Raw genomic sequence first — 25,055 nt, forward strand, 5'->3', positions numbered from 1 at the left:
GTTTGATGTAAGTTACATGTGATAGAGCATCGGTTTTGGATAGGAGCACAGTATCATAACTTTTGATAAAGTGAATTGTTATTTGATGTTTTGGTCATCGGCATAAAAGCTTTACTTTCATATAGTACTGATTACTGGTACTTTATTTGCGTATAGTAGTCTTCAGTTTTGTACGTGCTTTTTACTTGAGCTTACGGGAAATTATTTATTCGTCTAATATTTACAAAATTCTGTGTGTAATAAACTGTTAAATAATATAAATAAAATTGTAAACTTTTGGAATTTTGAACAGACAAGCAATAAATCACTCAATTTCCTCAAATCATCGCTGGCAACCCCGCTAGTGGTGTGCCAAATTACCTGCGAAGTCTCGTGCACCGCGATCACGAAAGAGGTTCATTACGTCACTTTATCGTGATCGGGGAAACGAGGGACGAGAAAATCTTCATTGTGCTTCGATGTTTTTTTATCGCTTTGTAAAAAATATACAGTAGTTTGTATCTGTTGGTACAAATGTAAAGTTATTCATGCCAACAAATTAACATTTCAAATTATTTCGGAAAGTGGAATTTTTAAAGTAAAATCCGTTGATAATTGAATCGTTAAAGAAATTAAAGGCCTGACATCCGATTTTGACGTACTTTTTGGTTTTTTGTACAGAAATCACAACTAAGTCCAACTTTCATTTGATACCTAGATCGAAGCAAACTTCACTACCACATATCCCTTCTTTTTTACTAAGACTTTTTGAAAAAAAGTCACATGACTTCCAATGTGAAGCTTCAATTAATTTAAAAATAGAACTAATAAAAGTGCATCTCGCTCCCTTCTCAATGTTCCAGCAAAGAGGTTGCACTCGTTATATTAGCAGTTTTAACTTAATGCTGCTGAGTGCACTCGAGATTATCTCGAGGACCGCGGTATTTGTAAGAAAAACTCTTGAAAAGGAAAGATGATTGCCACTTGTAGTATAATCTTTGATATTTATCAGTAATTCTTATTGACTTATAAAATACTAGCTACTTTTGCAGCCTATTTTTAGTGATAGCCATTTTAAAAGTATGACACAATAAAAGAATCGTATTTGACAACTTACAAACTAAAATTCGGTTTTCCAATTTCGAATTTCGAAAAACTTGCTCGTTACAGCTTTTATATCAGATTAAACTTTAATATGACACGTACAGCTAACCCAATAAAAATACCGCTACAATGCTACAAATAACAAGAAACAACGCATTTATTTCAAAGAAAACCATTTTCATTCGTTGTGACAATCTTACAGCGTGCGAGTTTGTCGACTTCGTTTTATTTCGCGCCCAATGTTCCCTCGTGATCACAAAAGAGGTTCGTTACGTCACCTTAACGGTTCACTCTTGGCTGAATGGACGTAGGAATGTTACAAAGAGGTTTTTATCCGAGGAGGTTGTGGTCTTAATTGTGAATCGTAGACAATATTATAGTTGTTTTGTCTGTGGGATATTTTATATTGGACTGGTTAGCGCGGTTTTTTATGCGGGAGTTTTATTTAGTAAATGCAATGTATTTGGTTTCGTATTGCTTACATTTTTAGTAAACTATTTTATTATTATTGTATATTGAGGCCTATGTCCAGCAGTGGACTGCGATAGGCTGATGATGATGATGATGTATACTTTGTAAGGTTTATTACAGGCTTTATTAAAACTAACTTATGTGAATAAATCCAAAAAAAAAAATCTAGAAAATATAATAGAAATATTTTATGTCAACGTTAAACAATAACAAAAAAGTTACTCACAAAAAACTATGCTCTCTTCCAAACTGCGTAATAAAATCACAGATTGCGAAGAAAACAGCCGTTTTGTCGCAGAAATGCATGAAAACCAACACTTAACCCAGCAATCTGGCAGGATACATAAAGCCATAAAAACGTACGATCCAATAAAATCGCAATATTTTTTAAACTATCAAAACGGTTTAATGGTCTCGCAAATATCCAATTCGGTGTGAACCTTCTTTTTTTACCGTGGCACTGGCAGGCAATTGCAGAAGCTTTGCTATTTAAAATAGAATATTCCTTTGCAATTAAAAATAATAAAATATTATGATTACTGATTGAGAGATACAGTATATAATATACAAATTGTTATTTTTATTTATTTTAGCTAGAAGTATCTATAAGTTACAGGTTATTTTATAAATAGTTATCTGTTTAGTCCAGAGTTAATCGTTGTGACCAACATATTTTTCCGGAGTCCTAAGAAACTAAGAAACAGTTTGTAAGTAAGACATTATACAATATTATAAATACATTAGATAGATATTGCAATGATGATGTCAAAAAAGTAAGCAAGTCGTCATATCATGAGATTGCAAGTTGCAACCTCATACCATTTTTCAAGTTTTTTTTTAAGTGATTCTTCTGCATTCCTTCTTAACTAAATCCTATTATTTGGCTTAATATCAGCCGAGGTGGGGGGAGGGCGTTAATAGCCGTGTAAACCTCTGTAAAGATCAAAGTTCGGTGCTCCGGATGCAAATAAAAGTTAACGTACGACTTGGCACCGGTGCAATGCAGATTTTGCATATTCTTTTTGAAAATTTTATGCGAGGAAAAATAATTTTGAATAGTAATAGGGGTAGGTTTATTTAAGAAATAATAATTTCGTTTTACGGGTGCATTTATATTTTGAATGATTGTATAAAGTATTGTAGTTAATACAAGTTTACTATTGATAAGATATTATTAAAACCATTCAATAATATCAAAACGAGCCATTTTCCATTGTTACACTCGCATTCCGATTAAACCACTTCCCGCCCCAAGACAAAAACTACCCTATATCTTTTGTCATGCTCAAGGATATCTGTGTTCTAACCTTTAAATCAGTTCAGCAATTTTAACGCAAAAGCGCGAGAGACCAAAAGATTTACTTTCGCATTCATAATCAGAGATTAACCATTCAATAATCCCAAACAACGATCCGCGAATCCCAAACAATTTGAACTCAAATAAAACGCATTGAAATCCTTCAGCACAAGCATCCTTTACATAACGTCTTTCATCCCTTTTCTATTATAGCTGGTAAAAAGAGACAGGCGATAAGTATTGAATGTCCATGCACAACAAAATGACCAGCGGAGGTGCCATAACGGAAAGGCTCCTAAGAAGGGAGGCCTTCGCCTTTATACGCCTTCTTTGGACCCAACCATTTTTGTAATACCAAAAATCATTGACAGACGTCTCAAAGAACCCAAACACCTCGTTGTTTCACTCGTAAATAACCGTTTTGGTCATGCCCACCGTACGTATTTGACCTAGAAGAAGGCACCTGACCTACCTGCATTATAGCATCTCCGTTCTTTCCTTACTCCGTGTGACTTACAAGTCAATAGGGACGTGTTCGGAATAAGTAATTGTGAGATACGATCTTTATCTAAGTGGTCCGTGGGAACTAATGGTTTTGTGTTTACTTGGAAATAGCACGAAAAAGATATATTTCGGAAGTTGGGGATTTTATTTGGTACCTGAAAAGGTATTAAGTAGCTTTTTTGATAATGGTCGGAAAAGACACCGATCAATCTATCGAGAAATATTGGTAACTAAAGTCTGGCAGATCTGTTCTGATCGTTATGCATTCATGAGAGTTTAGCACGCCATGTTATCATTACTGGTTTTGCTATTACATACATCCATTATCAATTTTAACAGATAGATTAACATAGACAATTTCAAAGAAGATATATTTTTTAGCCTACATAACAAGTCTGCTACGAAAGCACATCAAAGACCAAGCCTATAATTTAGACCACAGCAAACCAAGAAAAACATCGTCAAGCTAAAACGTTCCACAATAAAAATATCAAAGTTAATACAACAGCTGGTACAATGGCAGATAACAGCACAATGTACCGGCCGCCATTCTTGAGTACAGTCGGGTACAGTTGGGACAAACGGCGGGAAGCGTACCTATAAAACAATGGCTGCGTTCGACTGTACAACGGACAATGGACTATCGGGGACACTGACGTACAAGTTTAAAAAAAATAGAAGGAAAAAAGAACGGTATTTGAATAAAGAATGTCTTACCGGCCTAATAATGTTGCTAAGATAGGCCTCTTTTGTAGTGGGAAGGAATATGATGTTGGTTTTAGAATCGTATCTATGTACCTATTATTTTTATCGTATCTAAAATGACCACAACGTATCTCGATTCCTGGAAAATTATTCAAAACAACATTTGTATCGTTAAAATTGTCTGAAAATGAGTTAAACGTTTTTCAAAAATTATAGAAAACAAATCGTCGTCATGTCAACCTAAAAAGTCCACTGCTAGACAAAGCCTACCCGAAACTTATTAGAAAACAAATATGTTGGTTAAATATCTATTCAATTTACACTTAATCTTGATCCAAATGAGCATGATAATTTAATAAATTAAATTAAAATCTCAAACGATTTCCTTCTCCATATGAAGAGTTGCTTACAACCGATTTACAAATAAACACACGTACAAACTGCCGTATATCAGGACCCTTCAGGCAATTAAGTAAATAATTAGTGAAAGCTCGTAAACGGGGAAACGGTTTGATTTATTTCGCAGCAGATACTCTCATGTTAATGGGATCTTACAGCTGGTTACAGATGCTTGAGAACGTTGTTATCGCCGAAAGGAGTTTACTACAGGACAATGTATTAAATGCTCCACTGCTATGTTAAGTTCTGCTTAAATAAAGAAAGGGCCAAGTGTGAGTCGGACTTGCGCGTAAAGGGTATCCTACCATTACCAATTAAAGGATAAGTTAAACAGATTTTTGATTTCAACCAACGTAAGCACGTGTTAAACGTCGGTAAAACTTTTTCTTTTAACGTTATTACTATAGGTCTTCAGAATGTTTTCATAGTCTTCATCCTGATGATTGATCCTGATCCTGAATGATTTCTTATCTATTATACTAATATTATAAAGAAGGAAACTTTGTTTGTTTGTTTGGTTGTAATGGATAAATTCAAAAACTATTGAACCGATTTTAAATATTCTTTCACCATTAGAAAGCTACATTATCTGCGAGTAACATAGGCTATATTTTATCCCGGTGCGGGCAGTAGCTCCCACGGGACGCGGGTGAACCCGCGGGAAAACGGCTAGTTGTTCATAAAATGGAAATATAAAATAGCTATCACAATTATGAACCCTGAGGGGCACTGCAAGGTAATATTTAGAAGAGATAACTATGACTACATTACATACTACATTTGTAAATGACCTTTCAAAGTATCTTATGTCCTCCACAACAAAATACATTGAAAAACATTTTAAGAACCAAGTAAATAAGTCACCGAACATAACAATACATACTATATTTACCAAGTTGTAGACAATGCAGAGTTTGTAACACGATATCGCAACAAATAAAGCATCGGTATCAGTTTAATGTACGTATCTACACAACTTTATCGTCTTCAGTATTTTGTAATACGCGTTATGTAATATTTGAGCGTTTTAGAACGTCTTCCGTTCGCCTTTGTTTTGAATTTTGAACTTATTTTAGGTGGTTTGAACTTGTTCGATGGCTTGTAAAATTAAATGTTTAGTTTTTTGTAAGTTGAAAAAGTTTTGATGGTTTAGAGATGTCAAAACATCTTATAGGTAAAGCAAAAAATAAAGATGTTAACTCTTGTAGAGATCATCATCTTCCGAGCCTTTTCCCAACCATGTTGGGGTCGGCTTCCAGTCTAGCCGGATTCAGCCGAGTATCAGTGCTTTACAAGAAGCGACTGCCTATCTGACCTCCTCAACCCAGTTACCCGGGCAACCTGATATCCCTTGGTTAGACTGGTGTCAGACTTACTGGCTTCTGACTACCCGTAACGACTGCCAAGGATGTTCAATGACAGCCGGGACCTACAGTTTAACGTGCCATCCGAAACACAACCATTGGTGTCTAAGATATACTTAGAAAGTACATACAAACTTAGAAAAGTTGCATTGGTACTTGCCTGACCTGGAATCGAACCCGCGCCCTCATTCTTGAAAGGTTGGTTCTTTGCCCACTAGGCCACCACGACTTTGTAGAGAGAGTTGTAAAAAATCGATTTATGGAAGACAATTTTTTCATTTAAACTACACAAAGATAATACTTTAAAATTTTAATATTGCGCTTACACAAAATTAAATAATTATTTTAACACTACATTTTTCTTTGTTCCAGACCCCTACATAGCATCAAAGATTCTCTGCAACGAGACGATCATACTGTCCCACACACACCCGCACGCCATAGTGTCGAGCCCCGGCTTCCCCCGGCCCTACCCGGACGACGTGCAGTGCGTCAGTGAGATCCGAGCGCCGCCCGCGCACACTCTGCGCCTGCACTTCGAAGAGTTGCTCACTGAACATGAACCACAGTGAGTAGTAGTGTTCAAGATATTATTGAAGCTTGTTCCCTACATAGCATCAAAGATTATATGCAGTGAGACAATCATACTGTCCCACACACACCCGCACGCCATAGTGTCGAGCCCCGGCTTCCCCCGGCCCTACCCGGATGACGTGCAGTGCGTCAGTGAGATCCGAGCGCCGCCCGCGCACACTCTGCGCCTGCACTTCGAAGAGTTGCTCACTGAACATGAACCACAGTGAGTAGTAGTGTTTAAGATATTATTGAAGCTTGTTCCCTACATAGCATCAAAGATTATATGCAGTGAGACAATCATACTGTCCCACACACACCCGCACGCCATAGTGTCGAGCCCCGGCTTCCCCCGGCCCTACCCGGATGACGTGCAGTGCGTCAGTGAGATCCGAGCGCCGCCCGCGCACACTCTGCGCCTGCACTTCGAAGAGTTGCTCACTGAACATGAGCCACAGTGAGTAGTAGTGTTTAAGAAATTGTTGAAACTTGTTTAGAATCGTTGTAAAGAATACCGACAAGGTAGGTTATGCTAAATAATTGAATGCTATAAAACAACAAATGAACGATAATTACTATAATGGTAATTTCGTGGTTCTTCAAAACACACACACACATAATTATGCTGCTTGAGAATTTATTCCGCAAATTCTTCTTCCCAGCAGAAACACAGGAACTACATAGTTCTATCTTTTGTTCAACATAAGATATAAGTGATCTTCGAAAAGTACTGATTTTCAGCTGATTTTGAATCAACACAAGTGAACAAAACAGACAAAGAAGATTTTTTTGCTTTGTTAGATTTGAGAACATACTAATAAATACGGAAAAATAAACAAAATAAATCCATTCAAACATGGAACTCCCTTACCTTTCCGATAAATTATTTCAAGGGTGAGCATTCAATATGGCGCTGGCAACATTCCGTAGTGCTGCACTCACATATCATGGACCTTTTGGTCGAGTATTTACGGTTATTACCGATACTTACATCACTAGCTTTTACACAAATACTCCGGTTTTTAGTGGGAACATATTTTTTGTTTAGTTTGTTTTTGGTGAGTGCTGTTAATGGGTTTTATGAATGAAAATAGACAAGTTTTTTTCGGTTGTGTGTTTTGTTAAAATAGTCGTATGGTGCAGGAATTTTACAATATTGTTTTATTCAATTGTCAGATTCAGAAACTTCTGAATTATTATTATATTCATAAGTAAATAAAGAAATACCTATAAACATAAAAGGTTTCATTGAACATAATAAATTCTGTAATTCATTCACAAACAAAAAAGATGAATAACTTAATTTTAAAAATAGAAAAACATTTTTATCCAATAATAAATGACAGATAGCCTAAAGACGGATAACTTTATCTAAAAAATGATATTCGCCCAAAAGAGAAAGTAGGTTTGAATGAAAATAAAATATTAGTTTATGTCACGGAGTAAGGAAGGATGAGCAGAGATGCCATAATACAAATAGGTCAGAGGACTACTTCTAGGTCAAAAACGTACGATGGGAATGACCAAAACGATCAGTAGCGAATAAACTAACGGCAATTCTTTGAGACATCTGTTAAAGATTTTTGGTATTACAAAAATGGTAGGGTCTAAAGAAGGCGTATAAGAGCGAAGACAGTAACGTTACTCGTCCCCCGAAAACGCTATTTTTAATTAGAAGATTTTCCGTTATGGCACCTCCTCTAGTCATTTTGTTCTCCATGGTTTAGGTAAATGTTGTTATGATAGATAGTCGGGTCGCGGTCGTCATGTGTAGGCGATAATATATAGAGCTCAACTATTTGCTGTTTTTATAAATTTTCCCAAATTTATCTTGTCACACTACTCACATTTTTCCACGAAATAAGAATATCTCATGAATATTTTTTGTCGTGATAAAACTTGCTGTTCTTCCTTATTTATACATATAATAAATTCTTAAGTAACTATGCCTATTTATCTGTCAGATTTTAATTATAAAATTGCTGAACCAATTTAGATTATATTCGGCTAATATTTGTCGTATAGTTCAAACTCTAGCGAGGGACGAAGGTATAAATAGTAGATATATTTAATATATTTATAAAATAATAGTGTTTCTAAGGTAGAGTAAAACCACGGTAAATACATAGTAAGACAATAAAAATAAAGAGATCACCCGTAATATTGTTTACAGCACTCCATTTTCATCAGAAAATAACTTCAGACGTCGACGATCGATCAAATACTACGGCCGCGTAGCAACTGTGGCTACGCCGTAGACGCTACGCCGTAGGCACTACGTAGTTCTTAGAATTTTCTGCAGTACATTTAATATACTGTATTTTTACTATTGTAGAATAGACTTTTTGTATTATGATTATGTCTAGAATATGATAGCATTAATTTATAATTCAAGGTTTTTAGTCTCAAGGCCTATTATTCCAGTTTATAAAAACAATTATAAATTTTAATCGAATTTGAAGATTAAAACGGTTACAGTGGGCTTAAAACTGAAATTTCGTTTAATTTAGCTTTCTTTTTTATCAATTTAATCGCCGTTATTGTTATAAAAGTTTTATCTTTTAATCGTTTGCGTTGTGAAAATAAAAGTAAGTGTAAAAAGCTCTTAGTGCTTAATATTCAGTCGGTCGCCATTACTCTGTGGTTGACGCGCTATGTTTTATATTTTTTAACTTTATATCGTCATCTGGCGTTTACTGAATCACATTCAATAACCATTAGCCTAGGCATCTGGTTTGCAAGACAGAAAGGTGCTAGCTTTTACGAAAATAATTTGTACCTATACTGAAACCCAGTGTTTGCATTTTATTACAATTTTAATCTTAATATTTCATTTTAGTTACATTAATGAAGAACATTGTATATATAAGAGCACTTTCAGACTCGCGAATTGTGGTTCGTACAATATCGCGTATATGAGGAATGACAAACAATTGACAACTACCTTTAACGATGACACTTAAAACCACGAGACAGATTTCGTACCAAGAATCTATGCGCGACAAACCCCGCTAATGTGAAACCGCTGTTACACTTCATTAAACTCATTATACACGCTCAAAAACTTTAGTACACAATTTAAGCGATTTTATTCAGTCTTTCGAAATATTCCATTCGATTAATTCGCATGTGAATTTATTGTATGCATATCGAGTATCAGAGAATCTAGGTTGTTTGGTAAATGTCGGTTTAATTGTCGCACAAAACAAACTCGGCTGGGACGATGCAATATAACACGCGCTCATTAAAATATTGAATGGATCTCATGTATTAATGATGTTATGTATTACTTTTTATGTAGTGTGACGAGTGAAGTTTGTAAGAGAGAGTAGTTACAGAATTATTTTTTGTAATTATTTAAAATTACAATAACAATAAATGGGTAAAAATATTATATTATACGAGTAAATATCGGGTATTACACATACATACCATATTACACATGTACATCTTCATGATGGGACAAAAAAAAGGTTTTTGTTTGAAATTTAATCATAAATTCACTAGGTGAAATTTTACATTCATATGCATTCAGAACCACGTAAACCTGATGCATACCTCCCAGGTAACAAGCGTTCGTCCACAGAATTTTATAACAAAGTATATTTATTCTGTCGTAACACAGAAAATTGTATTAAATTATGTTAATCTGTGACGCGACGTTCCAGCGACGTAATAATATAACTTTGAACAAAGACAGGTTATTGTGCTTGTGAAATTTACCATGACTAGGGTTGCCAGCTTTAGATATAAATCCGCTTTTGTCCACCTAAATAGAAGTATTAGCTGGGACATTTAATATGGCAACAATGTGTGTTAAGGGCTAACAAAACATGTTTAATTAACATGAAATTACAACTGGGAAATTACATTTGTCGCTTTTGTCTTTCCATCGCAATTTTTCCTAAATTAAGGGTAGTATTTTCAGTGTCGTATGGCAACCCTATATATTAAGACTAAGCGTTTGAAAGGCATTAGACGCGGACAATGGAGGTGCTGAACTGAACTACCTCGTGCCCAAGATTTACACGAGACTTGAACGTTCTGGTGGAATAATATCATGTGTATTGTGTAAGTTTATATAGTTAACTGTAGTAGTTAACTATATAAACTTACACAATACACTACAAATACCATACATTTACAGAAAACTAGAATAAAGCTACACAAATATTAAAGTTTAGTCCCGAAGAATTAACCAGATATTCATGAGTCAACAATTTTTAAATACCGATAAAAAACTATTTTCTGCAGTGGACTAAACGACTTTTTCTAAAGTGATAATATATTCTTCCTGACATCTGACACATTGTTAAAATAACTATGTATGTCCTAAAAAAGTTTTCAAGTATTTCCAAAAACATGACTAACGAAAATAAATGCACAATATTAATAAAGAGAAATACTCGATGACTAAGAATAAATAGTTGTCACCATAATTTCCAAACATTACTTCTAAAGCATTTTCAATTAGTTTCTCTCCTGTCTTACAGATTGAACTCCCAAAATAACCATTAGTATATTTGACAAACTGCCAGTTCACACACTGAACAGCAAATTAATAAGGTCTAACCCAAGTTACATTAATCTAGAATAGACAGGCAAAGGTGCCTAATTAACCACACCAGACACGTACCAACGGATTTAGACGAACTTCCTATATATCTATACCATCTTTCGCCAGCGCCTTCGCCCGCGCAGAGTTCGGCTATATCGCATTACCAAGAGAACTCTTCAAAAGTCCGGGATTAAAACTATCCTATGTTCTTTCTCATGGTCAACTCTATCTCTGTACAAAATTGTATTAAAATCAGTTCAGTGGTTTAGACGTGAAAGCGTAACAGACAGAGTTACTTTCGCATTTATAATATTAGTAGGGATGTCTGGATTTAGTATATCAGCCAAGAAGGCCGCTGAATCAGCCGCGATTCATTTGGACCTTATTTGTGTGGACATAAAGGCTAATTTGGATTAAATTCGCGAATTAACAAAGTTACTCATCTAATTGCGATAAATATTCGTAAGATTTGTGGTTTGGTGTCGGTTTATAGGAATAGGCGGTTACAACATGAACAGAAAACAAAAAAAACTTCTTGCCAATTATAATTATTTATTACTAATTTTTATTTTATAGAAGTTTTCCAGGTAACTGGGTTGAGAAAATCATGTACTCAGCATGAATGGTACTCAGCTGCATTCGGTTAGACTGGAAACCGACCCCAACATAGTTGGGAAAAGGCTCGGAAGAAGAAGAGAGAACTCGGAAGAGAAGAGCCACGAGAGTTACAAAACTGCTAAGAGCATAAAAAAAATCGTTACAACTAGATTATCTTTGTCTATTTAACCAAAAAAGATCTTCATACCCTATCCATGTCGCCTCCTCTCCTAACTTACTCAAATCTTAGCAAACAGATATCAAGACCGTAATTAGTGAAGCGACGCAACTTTGCATTTACTTTTAAAGTTAGCTCTTACGCTTACGTCACATATCCGGACACAGTTAACATAAGTTTAAGTTGAGGGTGTAACTAATGTGCTTACTTACGGTAAGTTATTTAACTTGTAATTTGTGTACGGTCAGCGTCGAAATAGTTTAAGAAATCAACATTTTTAGAAGTTCGTGAAGAACGTGAAGGGGTGGGAAATTCCTTAACAAGGCCAAAGCCAAAATTTATCCTAAATTACAAAAAGGTATATGAATGTTTTAGTACACGACACGGTGTTTATCAGTTTTGAAAATTATGATTTGTTCAGCTACTTTTGAAGCTGCCAGTAGCTCCTTGTAAAGCACTGGTACTCTGCATCTGGTTAGACTAGTAGCCGACCCCAACATAGTTGGGAAAAGGTTCGGGTGATGATGACTTTTGAAGCTGACTATACCAAAGTGCCATTAAGTAAATCGAGTAGAGTTTCAATTGCTCCCGTTACGTTATTGATTACGATAGGTATAATTACGGTTACGTAACCGATTACCGGAAGGATTCTAATGAAGTACGGAACTTGAATTGAACAACGAATTTTAATTAAAAGGGTAACTGTTATTAATAGGTGCGCTGTTTGGTATAAATATTTTGTTATGATCTCTTATGTAATTTACGGAAAATAAATAGAGATATGAATAAATACAGAAGGAAAGAAAAACAAATGGATATAATGACTAAAACAAAAACATTTTGTAAATGTTGTTATTTGCGAATAGTTGCAGATATAATATGTTAGAATCTTATCATCTAATTCACTCTAAAAATATTAGTCCTATTATGAAAAACACAGGTAAACCGTTTTCCACTTAAAAGATTGTAAACAAAACGACACATTGTATTACTAGGCCACACCAGATTATAAATAGTAAGGTTCATTCTAACAGTTTAATGTGTACAAAACCTAGTTTGACTTACTATCTGAATAATACATGTCTGTGTAACACGTCGAATCTCGTCGTAAATCGCTTTTTGATGTTCGCGTCGAACGTCGTTCTACTTTATCTATGAGGCGGTATAATGTTGTCTGTGGCGACAAATCGGTTGGTATAACTATGAAAGTTGCGCGTTTTTGAAAGAAGGGGATGCAACTTTTTAACAGTGTATGTGGAAGAAGAATCTTAAGCTGGAGTATTTGGAATCTACATATACATATTTTATTATAGTTTTGTTTGTTTGCTTGAACGCTTTACTCAGGAACATTCATTCGAGTTAACATTGTTTTAGTGTAAGGATATTTAACACATTTATTTATAAAGTTTTACAAGCGTCCCAGCTAAAAAGTTGCCTATGTCTTTTCTCAGCTACTCTTTATGTACCAAACATTGAAAACCGTTCAATACTAAGTTTAAGTTTACAGACAGACTAAGCTACTTTCACATTCGCAAGGATAATACGAACATAAAAAGCCATCTATTTGAAGGATCTTCGAGGGTTGAAGTCAAACGAAGTTCAAGACGCCTGATGAAGGGTCATCTCTGTGAGTGATCGGCGTCTCGAACAATTGCCACTCGATCGGCGATTGGTGCTCCATAACTCAACTTTTGACTAGACCTTTGTGGTTTATGATTGTCTTTAGTTGAAGATTATTCGTATTTCAAGTAGATTTATCTTGGACACTAATGTTTATGAGTGAAGGTGAATTAATCCTGGAAAGATTGAAATCACTAATCTGCGTTGAGAAGGTATGGTGATTAATGTTGTTTTCTTTTTTGTGGGAAAAGAGACCTGTGCCCTGAAGAGGGACGATAAAAAAGATAATGATAAAATCATTATTTGCTATCGAGTAACTTACACTCTTGATGTCAAAATAGCCATGTATTTCCCACATTTTCCCACCTTTTATAATCCTGTTTCGGTCACTTCTCTTTAATTTTAAAAGCAGTATTGTTATCCATACCATGTTATTGTCACTTCTTGATGTAAAATATAAGCCAGAAACTATCAAAATAAAAACTGTATAGTGACTATGATATATCAGACTAATATCTTCTCTCATTTGTCCGCCCGTCACCGCGTGTACTCGCGTCTCCGCGCGCCGTCGGGAGCCGCGATAAAAACATACGATATCCAAGTGATGGATTTATTACTTGAAGGAAATAAGTTTTTATCTTCATTGCTTCTTGATAATCTCACTGTTGAACGATGAGAATATGTTGCTTTTATATTGAAGCTGGGCATGAAAGTAGATCGTTCTTTTATGACGCATATTTTACTGTTCTTAAAGTAAGAAAAAGGTAAAATATTACCCCTACTTGAGCGTTTGTTACCCGTGTACTGATTTTTTACTTTTCCAAACAGTCACAAATTAGGTTTTATATTAGGTCTTGTTTACTTTGTTTAAAAGGCGGCGCTTTTAAAAATATTTATCGTTTCACAGTAAGTATCTAATATTCACAATAATGTCGGAATTTGGAAAAAGACAACCAATATGTTCAGCTAGCTTTTGCACCACCAGCAATCCATAAGCAAAGTAAAAACGCACTGAAATACAAACTTCCAGATTTTTCACTAACCTACTACTATTACCCGAGCTAAATCCTAGGCTTATTTTTTCTCCGGCTGATCTCTTTCGTCGCGATCATAGAACGACAGTCATTTGTCGCGCCGTCAACGCTCCCGTTTGCTCTCTCAGGGAGATACCACGATAGTAACTGATGGATTTATTACTACTCAACTAACTTTATGCCCCCAACGAACTAGAAAAATGTAGTACGAGTTTTGTACGAAAATGTTACGTAATAAGGCTAGGAATTAGGATATTTTTTATAGGTAAATAGTTTTTACCGATATTCCAATAAAAGGAGGTTTTCAATTCGGTTTGTATTTTAATTCTTACGTAGTGGAATGCTATAAAAATCATCTCAATATCATACTGTCTTTGTATCTGCTTTAATTTTTCTAATAATTAATAATTTTGAATTGTTATAAAAAATGTTCAAAATAAATTATATAATATTAATATTATTTTTTTATCCCAAAAAAATGAAAGCAATTGACTAAGTACATACCTATAACTTTCTTCAGAACTTAACCAGTATTCTGGACCAAGTATTATGGAACAAGTATTGCCTTGTCACAAACACAGTCCTGCACAAAGGGATTCAATTACCTGTCTGCTCAACGTAGACTAGACTAGTAATCTATTGAGAATACCATTGTTGGACAATAGAACCAAATTAAGACAAATATCAAGCATGATATGCCATTCGATTTACCTAGATAACAAAGCGTATCATCATCAAAATTGATCAAACAAAAACTCCAATAATACGTCATATGTTATAAAACTAACGTAATATCCCGAACTAAATTAAGGTAATATAGCAACATATATAAAATATATAAAAATGGCAAAAAATCACCAGTTATAAGGTTTGTCCTACATCAGCAGCTCGCAATAAATCCCCGATACGACGCTAAACGATTACATTCGACTGTTACAATAAAAGAATGAATAAATTCCTAAAGGAGGGCGCAATTGAACTTGTTTTCTGAGATCACGTACTCGATTTCTTACAGGCTGTGACGTCATCGTTCGCCAACTTATATTGTATTTTTTTTGTGAGAGAAAATGTGTCGATGTTATAGCAGTGAGTTCTGGCTTTATGGTTCACGGGTGGTGAAAAAAGCTACGTGCTTTTATTGGTTTGATCCATAGAAAGGTCCATGATCCATCTATTAATCTGTTTAAAACTCTAAAGCGCCTCATTCGCATTTTTAGAGTCATTAAACGTTTTTCTATATTAAATGATAACACTACACGCTACATCCTTTTAAGTTCACAACATATAAATATTGCAAATTATTGTAGATATATCTCATCCTACTTTCTAAAACTTATTATTGTACTTGTAAGATGAAATGAAATAAAATAAATTTGTATCAGAAATATACACATAAATAACGTTTTCAAAACATAAAAACACTTCCTATTCTACTCAATAATCTACTACACCGTTCTACATCTTCAAAAGCCAATCAGGTATTTGTGAAGTCAGCAAGGGACCCACAAGGGACCTATAATAACATTAGTGTTCCAACCAGAATCAGTCCTCAACCGCTCAAGTTTTCACTATGTAGTGGCCGATCAGACCAGTCTTGCGGTGAACCCTAGTTTATCGAAACGATACAATTAGGTCCTATACAAGTTAGCAGCCACTATGGTCGATAGAGGACTAAGTTTTGGCCATGTAAGTATATAAGGTGGATTGATCATTTTGTCTAAAAATTGGTCAAAGATCAGGCAACAAAATAAAGAAAGGGTGAATAAGTGCGCAGCGAAATAGACAGTTGCGTCGGGAATTTGTGTTATGAATTGCTTGTTTTAAAGTAATATTTTAAGAAAAAATGTTATTTGTATTAGAGTAGAAACAAATGCTGTAGCTTGACAATAAATGCATATCATATAAGTTCCTGTCTATCATTAACATTATAAATATTTCATAATCTACAATTAACTCATATACAACAGCACCGTGCTTCCTTTACATTAACAAACAAACGAGGCTTGCAGATATTTATCCGGGAATATGTAAAATTGTAATGAAGCATAAAACTTCAGGAAAGTAAAAACGTACTGAATTTATAAAGGCTGCATATATTTCAGTTCATTTAATTCCGAAAGCAAATATTTTGGCTCGACGATAGTATAATCTCGACGAATTAATTTGTATGCAATATTAATAAAAACAGACGCAGGTGGTGCATTCTGCAGCAGATCTTTACTGTTGTGTATATTTTCTCAGTCAGAAATTAGTAAGCGATTAGTGGAGTCCACTCGTGACCAAAGGGCTGGCCTATACTTCGGTCAAAGGATATGCATTGCCATCCAGCGTGTCAATGCAGCCAGCCTTTTGGGCACGATCCCAGCTGACAGCGATGCGGATGAATATTTTGATACTTAGTTTTAATATTTCCCTATAATAAGATCATTTTGTAAAACTATTGTTAATGGCAATAAACTTCAGGTTCAAAAAGTATTTACTGTAATCATCTGTACTATATATATAAAACTGTTTTTGTACCCGGATGAAATAGTATAATGCCGTCCTTATTAACAGAGCTATCTAACCATCATATATTTTATTCAAATCGGACCAATGGTTCTTGAAATTAGTCATTAGATCAAGCAAACAAACATATTCTTTAGCTTTAAAATTTTACAAGTTTAGATACACATCGTGAATAGGTTTAATTTTAACCACAATATAAGTACGACATGTTGAAATATGACTTAGTAGCTCCACCATTAGAGCTGTGTTAAAATTATGTAAGATATAAAACTAGCGCAGTTTCAGTTTGGCCTACATCTGATGACTATCTAGGTTAGCTAAAATAATGGAATACAAATACAGCCTGAGACCGCTTTCGTTGCATTTTATCTCAGGTTTGTAAGCTCGCTTTAAAAAATACTAACTAAAAATATAAAGTTCACAATGGAAAACTACTCAATAATTTTAACCTGGCTCAATAATTCGTACAAGACGAATTATTTCAGAGATTGAACACATAAATTGTGACACTTTAAAAAAACATTACTGTATCCTATGTATTTTAATATTAGACAGAACTAGCAACCCCAACTTAGTACAAAGTTTATTATAGACCCCCATATGTTGGTAAAAACTGCACTAAATTGCATTGCGTTATTCACAACATAAACATACAGACATCGGATTATTTCCTACATACAATTGTTTCAAATGTTTCTTTAGACATATGAACCACCTATATACCCTATAACTAGACAAACACTACAAGCATGACTAACAAACCGAGTTTTGCTCTGAAAACTAGACTGTAACAGACATCTGTTGAAACTGAACATTCGTTACTGGAAATCTCGGAATTAGTGAAGGCGAACAAAGCTGCGCTATCGATATGTGCGCTAAATAGTGATGTCTGTAGCTTTGTATCTGTATTTGGAATTACCATGTATTCAAACATCGAATATTGGGTCACGTACAATTACAAAGTATTCGTTGTTTTTTATGGTAAATAATCATGATTTTTTATGCTACAAATGGTTCTTCATATAATAAAGATATACATGTGAAAAGTATGATACTACACAATTTAAGTCCTTACCTATACGATGTCCAATTTTGCGGTAGCCTTTTGGTTCAAACACCTGCCTGCATCTCAAGTACGCAAGTATTATACTGGTTTACTTCCAGGTCAGGCAAGTACGAATGCAATTTTTCTAAGTTATATGTACTTTTTAAGTGTTTCTTGGACACCATAGACCAAGTAAAGGTGAAGGAAAACATCCAATCCCAAAACAATTCTACCATTAGTTAATATAAATGAAAGTAAACAAAAGCCGATCTATCGATACATTCATTAAAAGTGGTGTGCCTTACTGCGGTCGCTCGGTCAATCTGCGAACAGATATCGAGTAGTTAATCGCATCATGTCAGTATTCGGACGCGCAGACGTGCGGTATCGATAAGATATCCATCTTGATTGAGGTTCAAGGTTAAATAAGGGGAAAATATAATTATCTAATTGATTTTCATGTTTTTTTAGTTGAAAATTGACATTGAATTGTTTGTTGACAACCTTTACATTATGCGTCTGCAATTTTCTGGAAATGATTGAATGATGAATACAATTAATTCGTAAAGAAAAGGGGTAAATAAACTACAGATATTCAATTGATAACTAAGGGATGCACCATGTGCACCTTCACTTGCTACTGCCGCTTCGATCCAAAATGGTTTTATGAACACGCTTAAATATTAGCTTCACTTGTAACTATGTAGGTATGTTAGAAAATCTTGGAATCTTAATTTGACCCACTTCCCGGTCTTCAATTAAGATAAAATTGTGCACACGCTCTGAGTTCTGATGACAATACATGACTAGCTAAGAAACGAAGCGTGTTTTTTTAGTTTTTAAACATTTTTTTTTTAATACATACAAACCAGTAGTGCAGCAGCGGCCGATTTCGTGCAGTCGCGGCTTGTGTGGCCGGCAGTTACAATCGGCAGTTGGCATTCAAGACGTAGAAAAATACCTGTTTTAATATGTTTTGTTCGAATAATCCAGATTTATGTGATATGCGTTTTGCTGTGTTCTGTACAAAATGAGCGAGTTTTGTGGAAAACCCGTTAGTTAAAATTAGACTGTTTTGTAAGAGCTACCGCACACTGCGTACTTAACTGTTGGCTGATAGTTGGCCCGCTGGTCGGCTGACAATTTATTTTTATCGTGGATTCAATCAAAAAAAATTGTCGGTCGACTAACTGATATGTCAAAATATTTCTCGTTAATTACAAAAAACTTACAGGTTACCTTTTCACAGGTCAATTAAGCTTAACTAAACCTACAAATCTAAACATAAACTAATACGACTAGATTAAGACCCTCAACATTCGTCCACCAAGCTTGGAGTCCCCGCAGTCTCGGTTCAGCATCTGTGCTTGGCAGCTCGGTTTAGTATATTGACTCGGCTTCAGTCAGCGAAAATCGAGTACCTACAATCCAACAACAGTTTGTAAAGCTCTGGTTAACATGTGGGAAATTAAGTTTTCAAGTGGTATACGATTTTGTTTGCAAAAATATAGTGTTACTGTGTAGGTAAGTAAGACATAACTTTTTTTTATTGTTTTTATTAAAGGAGTATTGGATCTATTTTCTTTTGTGTGTAAATAATATGTTTAAATTAACCAAAGCAACTTATAATATCAGTTATACTTGTTAGAAAACAAACTTGCATCAAAATAAGTATTTCACGCCCTAACCCCAAACTGCGACTGTGAAATTTTATTCCAAAAGCAACAACCCGTTATATTACGGTGTCAGCTGAAAATCCCTGAAAACTCACCCCCGCAAAGGGTTGAAGGGAGACCTGGCGTTATAATTTAGCGCAATATTCATGACGTATATTTTATTTTGCGTCATAAAATGGACATTTATTGCGAATGTTTTTATACCAGAGGCTTTTTGCGTCACATATGGAGTCGCTTCTGAATATTTTGACGAAGCATTACATTAAAGTACGTGATCTGTGCAAGGGCGCAGTAAAAGTGTGCGCAAATATTTTAGGGTTGAAAACAAATACTTTATTTGTTCGATGTGTTTGTAGTTTGGATACAATATTAATGTTTATGTGTTGACTCGTGTCTTTCACTTACACCTTGCCTCTTTTTAGTGCTTTTAAAAACAAAGAAACACTTTATGTGTGGATTTCAACATATTACACCAATTGTACGACTGGTTGTCCCAGTATGGCTGGTCATAGTTAAACTATTTATGAGAATTTCAGTAGACCATGATTACATGGAAATAATATTGTTAACTAGGCGCAAATAATTGGCCATTTAGGAAAAATAAATCCGAGTTCACATTAAATTGTTTTTACAAAAACCGTAAAGAAAGGCTTCTCTCATAATAAAGTCACCAAGTAAAGTGCAAATAGGTTCACACGAAGGAATTCCATCGGATAGATTTATCAAAGCGCTCGTTGTACTCGCTCACACGTCGCGTCTTGTTATCGTCTCATTCGGACCTCTTCGGGAAACTTCGTAAGTCTTTGTAACTCGATCGCGATTGGCACACTTTTAAATAAACGAGATTCGAGATTATTAGGTAGAAATGTCTAGAGTTTTTTGAATTTAATATTTCTGTAAATTGAGATCTATACTAGTCTATGTATATTAATTAATAGGTACTCTATACTTTTTGTATCAAGGCTCTGAAACTATTGAACCGATATGAAAAAATCTTACACTAGGAATCTACACTAATTTTTCCGGGTACAAAAAGTAGTACCGACGGGACGCGGGTGAAACAGCTAGTTACTTATACATATAATCATGTAATAATCATTAAAATTTACTAACAGTGCGATAAATAAAGCATTACAAGTTTTTACTTAATACATGTGATTTACGACTGCTTATCTCAAAGGTTTAACATATCCGCAAGTCACGGCGGCCGGTTGGCCTCAGTCGCCACGCTGGCGTCTCGGACAAATAGATCGCAGTTATATGATAAAGCTTTTGTTTTCCTTTCATTCTTTTCAGCACATTCATTTTGTCTATCTACGAGTATAACCAAGGTTGGGGACATGTACTATGTTTTGATAGAAGGTTAGATTAAACTGCATTTTACATCGAGGAAGGCTCTATAGATTACTTTTTATCCGGATGCGCGAATAAGTAAATGCATATTTGTAAAAATGTTAACATTAATGTCTAAAGGCTTAACTTTTATTTACATAATATTTACATTAATTTTAAAAATTAAAAATAAACTTATATATACAACTTAAAACTAATACATAGCATCAAAAAATTGCTCCTCATCGCTGTCACCGGGTAATGTACCCAGAAGGCTGGCAGCATTGCCACGTTGGATGGCAATGCTCAACCTCTGTGCGAAATAAAAGCCAGCCCTTGGGTCACGAGAAGTGTCAACAAGGCGCTTAGAAATTTCCTTTGCAAGCGCGTGAGCACTCGGACCCCACGGCCCGAGAGTTTCAACCCCAAACGGCTCAAACATGTAATTCCCGATAAGGCTACTATATTTGCGCCGTTTGAGGTCCTCTGCTTGTGAAGCGGCGGAGCCGACACAACACGCAGTTCTAGGAAGATGGGATGGCGCAAGAGTGTCGACGCAGGTCGCGTCCCACACTAAAGTCCTACCCATCTTCCACGGAAATAGCGACATGCCGTCTGGTCTCTTGCCATCGTCGCGTGCCAAACCATTTGGTTCAAGTACGGCTGGCACGCCGACGGCAACAAGAGCCCGACGGATCACGTCGTTGATATTCGCATGTCGTGGTATGCGGCCCGCACTCCGACTGCACGACAGGCCGTGGTGACCGAGGCTGTTGACAGCTTCCCCGCAGTGGCAGCGGTGAGGAGTGCAGCACGAAGCACCCAGACGCAGGCAGACAGCGAGTCTGAAAGTGGTGTCGTCAAACATGGTGCCTATGTTTGCCGACGGAAATGCGTGAAGCCAAAGACCTGACTCCCATTCACCCACAGCCAGTAGGCGTGCTCGCTCCGCAGAAGTAATTGACGTATCAATGAGATTTTTCCGTATTACTCTGCAGAGCGGCTCATCCCACTGTCTCTGGGAGGATGGGTTGGCGGGTAGATCGGTATTCGGGCATGTGACTTTCCAGGCATTAATAGCCTCCGCCAGGCATGGCACCTCAAAATTGATCAGTGTAATAGGTAGGATTTTCCTGATCAATTTGTCAGTGCCATGGACGGAGGAAATAAATGCCGGTAAACTAATACTGGAAATTTTGCGGACGCCAAGCCCTCCCATACGGATGGGAAGTGTAGCTTGAGACCAAGCTTTGTCGTCCAAGGCCACATTTAAAATTGATGAAAGTGGGTGTCGAATTATTTTATCAATTTGATCCAAAAGGTTGATGTGCTTCCATAAATGAGAAGCACGCAAGATGTAGGTTAATTTGGGGCCAAAGCAGCAGTATCGTAGGATGGTGATGGCTGAATGTATATTAATTTTGAATAACCTTTCCGAAATATCATTGAAATTTTGAATTTTGTTCTCAATAAAATCCGAAAATGACTCTTCTAGTACTGGTGACCCCAGGAGGCAAAGAGAACTTTTGTCTATTATTTTTATGCCATCGGCTACTGCGTTAAAATTTTGGAGTGTCGTCTGTCTGTCGGTTGTGTCAGATATAAATAGTTCGCATTTGGAAATGAAATCATTAAGTACGGTATCTCTGTTGCCTCCCAGGGTCCCATCGTCGAGATACCAGACGTTAAATTCAGAATTTAGTTGCCGAATTATTGGGTTAATTGCCAAACTAAAGATCACAGGCCCGAGGGGATCACCTTGTTGACAGCCAACAGCGGATTCTAATAGGTTGTCCCGATAAAGTAATTTGGTTGGATGTCTATAGCACTGCCAGAGGAAACTAAAAATTTGGGGTATTTCTTTTTTGGCTTCTGCCAGCAAGGTGTCCCTGTCTAAAGGCTTGATTCATAAAAAAAATATTTTCATTCATTATTCAATATTTTAACACGAAATTACTTAACGAATCATTCTAAACAGAGTAACTGTTTTCATGTCCTATAAACGACTGATCCCATGAAAATTAGAATTGAGCGAACATAAAAACGTCATTTACTTTTCATGGCGTGAGTCTAATCTCCATAATCGATATGGTACCGACTCGATTCATAATCGAGTCGTATCCGAATACGGATGCGTTGCGGATGCGATTTATTATTCGCTGGCTGTTGGCTGATATGTCGTCAATGCGATTGTAGGACCATCCGCTTGTTCGATAAAGAATCGATGATTGGTCCGCTTGCCGCTTGCCTTTTGCTGGTCGACACTAGTTTGTGAATTTACCGATAATAGTATTGGTGGTCTGTGTGTTGTGAGACTGTTAGTGGGTAATGAATTTGCCAGTTCAATTTCGAGGTTTATAATATGGTTGCAAAAGTAACTGTCTGTCTGTTTTTCCGGTGTCCTCAACAAAACTACCGAACGTTTTTAAATGTTTAGTATATTTAGTTTAGATTCCTTTAAAGAATAAGGCTACGTTTCACCCGGTTGCGGGAACAATTTCTCTACCGTGAAACCGCGAGAACATCGCTAAGTATTTCTTAAACGAACTAAATGCTAAAGCAATAAATAAGATTCTCTTGAATGCTCTTAATTACTGGACCGTATCTTAGTGTGTTTGTCGCCGGTCCCCGCACGTCAAGTAACAAGAATAGACGGATTTATCGACTCGCAGCCGTCGGGTAGCCAGTGTTACTGGTGTTTATTCCGATCTCATTAGCTTGAGACGGTTTATCCGGCCTTTGGAGATATATTGGCTGAATCGTCTGATAGTCGTTTGTTTTTGATATGTAGAAACATGGAGATACGGTAAATGAGTGCGGGTTAAAATATTTGCTTTATTTTTTTAAGTACAAAATCATTATTTATTTACAATTTTTATTTATTCGACATTTGTTTTATTTTTAAATCCATAGCCAATATAACAGCTTCATGCTTGATCTTACCGTCTTACGAGACCCTCAGTATCTTAGATATCAATTGAATATCAGTATTAGACATTCATGCAGTCGCTGCAAGTGACGTCGACACTAGCTATTAAAACGCCCCTTAAAACAAAATTACAGTAGCTCGTGTAAACGTAGCTAATCCGGCTCGTTATTAATTAAAACAACTTTGTTAATCATATTTGCTGTGTTATTGTTTGCCGCGGCAGACGAAAGGTCACGTGGATTAGCGACACGTGCTAATCGTGAACAATTTGATGTGGTTTGCATGACACATTTTGTTATAAAGACTGAGGTCTTTGGTTGACATTTAGAAATCCCACGTGTTGTAACTAGCATTTATATTTTGATTGAAATTGAAAAAAACAAAGAAATCACACCGTGGTAACTATTCCACAGACCTGGATAAAAAGTAGGCTTTTGCCTCAATAAGGGAGTGATTAAACACTGAAGGAAGTTTTCGTTTCAGTGGTTAGAAACAAACTACAGCTTTGTAATATTATTATATGCTGAATAGTTAGTAAAAGTATATACCGTCCTATTATAATTCACTGTTGATAGCAATAAAACGCTTTGTACGTATAACATACATAGTAGTTTAGTTTCTACAACTTTGTTACACGTTACTGCAATAGTACTCGTTCTTCAAACATTCGCGCACACATAATGATATATTGCGAGTGCACTTACAGCGCATCGCGATGTTCCCCGGTAATGTCGGGAGTACGTACGCTAATGCATTTCCGACGAACCACCAGAAATATAAAACATGATAAAATATTTTATTACTCTATGTCACTGACAGAATTCAAGGAAAATTTTGTTGTATTGGTGCTAGCATTGCGTTTGCGGTTTCACCCGCATCCTGAAAAAACTATCTCCTGTAGGTACATGGGTGAAAATAATTCTGAATTAAGGCTTTATTAATATTAAGTTTTATTAAAACTCATCTAGTAGTTTTACCGTGAAAGAGAAACAAACATACCTACATACTCATAGCCATCCTTTTAGCCCTAGAATATGTAAACAAATGCAAAATATAAGTCTGAAATACTACCCTTATATAGTTTTCTTTCCCAAGGGATGAAACATAGTCGATCGTAGACAAAAACTGTTTTGAATAATAAACATAAGACATGAAAAATCTTCTAAACGTTTTTCTAAGTGA

At 35.8% G+C, this 25,055-nt stretch overlaps 1 protein-coding gene across 1 annotated transcript in view; it reads left to right on the forward strand.

Moving 5' to 3' along the window:
* Positions 1–25,055, forward strand: part of LOC110380936 (uncharacterized) — a 258,996-nt gene that overhangs the window by 204,011 nt on the left and 29,930 nt on the right. The window contains exon 8 of the mRNA XM_064037034.1: positions 6,196–6,391. Coding sequence (XP_063893104.1) covers positions 6,196–6,391 — 196 coding nt within the window. The remainder of the gene's footprint in view (positions 1–6,195; positions 6,392–25,055) is intronic.

The sequence above is a fragment of the Helicoverpa armigera genome, chromosome 11, assembly GCF_030705265.1.
Source record: "Helicoverpa armigera isolate CAAS_96S chromosome 11, ASM3070526v1, whole genome shotgun sequence".
Lineage (NCBI taxonomy): Eukaryota > Metazoa > Arthropoda > Insecta > Lepidoptera > Noctuidae > Helicoverpa > Helicoverpa armigera.